The sequence below is a fragment of the Olea europaea genome, chromosome 1, assembly GCF_002742605.1.
Source record: "Olea europaea var. sylvestris chromosome 1, O_europaea_v1, whole genome shotgun sequence".
In the NCBI taxonomy this organism is placed as follows: Eukaryota; Viridiplantae; Streptophyta; class Magnoliopsida; order Lamiales; family Oleaceae; genus Olea; species Olea europaea.
The window spans coordinates 30,652,008-30,653,899 of NC_036237.1; the positions used below are offsets into that span (position 1 = coordinate 30,652,008).

Genomic DNA, 1,892 nt, shown 5'->3' on the forward strand with positions numbered 1-1,892 from the left:
TATTGCTTCAACTTGAGGGTTTATCCAATGCGTACCCGAAGGGTAGCGGCTGCGGATTCTCCCGTTAGGGAAAAAAGGCTACTATAAAACCTTATATAAATGAAGAATATAAGAGAATTTAATCGAGGCGCCGATAATGTTTAATGTCAGTATTTTTTTTAAAAATCATGTGTTGGCGTGTTCAACACGTGTTCGTGTTGATTCTTCATAGCAATTTGTACACTAGTTATTCGTGTGTGCAATCGTCATTCTTTAACAAGTTGATCTTGTTGTTATAGTAACTGATTTTACAAATTCTTTCAATCTATTATGCTTGAATTGTACTGAAAAGATATTTTAGTTATTAATACATTTCTCCTTACTTTCCTAACCTATTCACTTCCTTCTACAAGATATGTATTTTGCCTCACATGCTTCTTGTATCATAATTGATATTCATGTTGATGTTCATTTCAGCTATTTAAGATGAAATTTTGTTAATGGATTTCTTGAGTTAGCTCTTACATACTTCATCTAAACACTGTCACAGGTTGCATCACTACTAAGGAGCTTGGGACTGTGATGCGTTCTCTGGGACAGAACCCAACCGAGGCCGAGCTTCAAGATATGATTAATGAGGTTGATGCCGATGGGAATGGGACAATTGACTTCCCAGAGTTCCTCAACTTGATGGCCAGAAAGATGAAGGACACAGACTCCGAGGAGGAGCTCAAAGAAGCTTTCCGGGTTTTTGACAAGGACCAAAATGGTTTCATTTCTGCAGCTGAACTCCGCCATGTCATGACAAATCTTGGTGAGAAGCTTACAGACGAGGAGGTTGATGAGATGATTCGAGAGGCTGATGTGGATGGCGATGGGCAGATTAACTATGAGGAGTTTGTCAAGATCATGATGGCCAAGTGAGAACTTAACTACCCAAATCTAAATCTTTAGATGAATGAAGATAGACAAGAATGGCAGGTCAATTGATGAAATTTCCATTTCTTGTTAGGACGTGTTCTTTTGACATTATTATCTTTGTTTGAATTCTTGCTTGTTTCTATTTTTCGCATTGTTTTCAAGGCTGTTCTTCAGTGCATGCTTGTTTTCTATGTCCCCTGTTTTAATAGTCTAGGTTAGTTTCTTCTTCTATTCTAGTAAAATATGAACCTCGAACAACTGGAGAACTTCAGACTAATTCTATCGATTAATTTTCCATTCCGTTAAGCTTGTCTCATGACATTATATTTTTTTGTCTTTCATGTTTACGCAATGGTTGAATTCTCATGATTAGGATTATCCGTTGCTTCATCTCCTAGCTCATTACTGCATAATATTACCAGAGGGCCATCTTTCCAAAGATAACGTACTAGGTCCTCACTTTTGATGTGTGCATTGGTTCAAAGGATAATCTGCAGTTCACTTGACCCCAATCTCGAGTGGTCTTGATTAAAGTCAACATTGCTTGAATGAGGTCGGCTTGAAAAATTTACAGAAAGTTGTAATCGGAAAAAAAATAGCTTTGTGCCACTCTCCAAGTGGTTCAAGAGTTGGCATTCTGCACGAATTTGGCCACGTATGTTTATTTCAGTGAAGGGAACATATTGGCTGTGTTATTCAGCTGCATGTTTTCTATAATACTCAGGGTTTCCGAACCCAGAACAAGAAGCAACATACCTGCAATGTACTGCAAACAAGAGAGATAATATAGCTTTTAAAAGCATCTCCAAAATTCTTTAAATATAAAATACTCTCTATTTTAGGAGTCGATGCTTAAAAATTAGCTCCAAGAGACTCTATTTTAACTTTTTAAAGTTAAGAACGCGTCTAACTCTTCAAATTTAGAGAGTTAAAATACTCTCTATTCTTCATGTACAATGATTACATTTAATACATTACATATTGCAATACTC

At 36.6% G+C, this 1,892-nt stretch overlaps 1 protein-coding gene across 1 annotated transcript; it reads left to right on the plus strand.

Annotated features, from left to right (window-relative positions):
• Window positions 1–503: 503 nt before the first annotated feature.
• Window positions 504–1,206, plus strand: LOC111400770 (calmodulin-2/4). The gene has a single exon (XM_023028169.1). It carries the CDS (start codon window positions 562–564, stop codon window positions 901–903), a length of 342 nt encoding a protein of 113 aa, XP_022883937.1. The 5' UTR covers window positions 504–561; the 3' UTR covers window positions 904–1,206.
• The last annotated feature ends 686 nt before the right edge of the window (window positions 1,207–1,892 follow it).

Coding starts and splice junctions, on each gene's coding strand:
- LOC111400770 (XM_023028169.1), top strand. CDS start 562: ATGCGTTCTCTGGGACAGAACCCAACCGAGGCCGAGCTTCAAGATATG.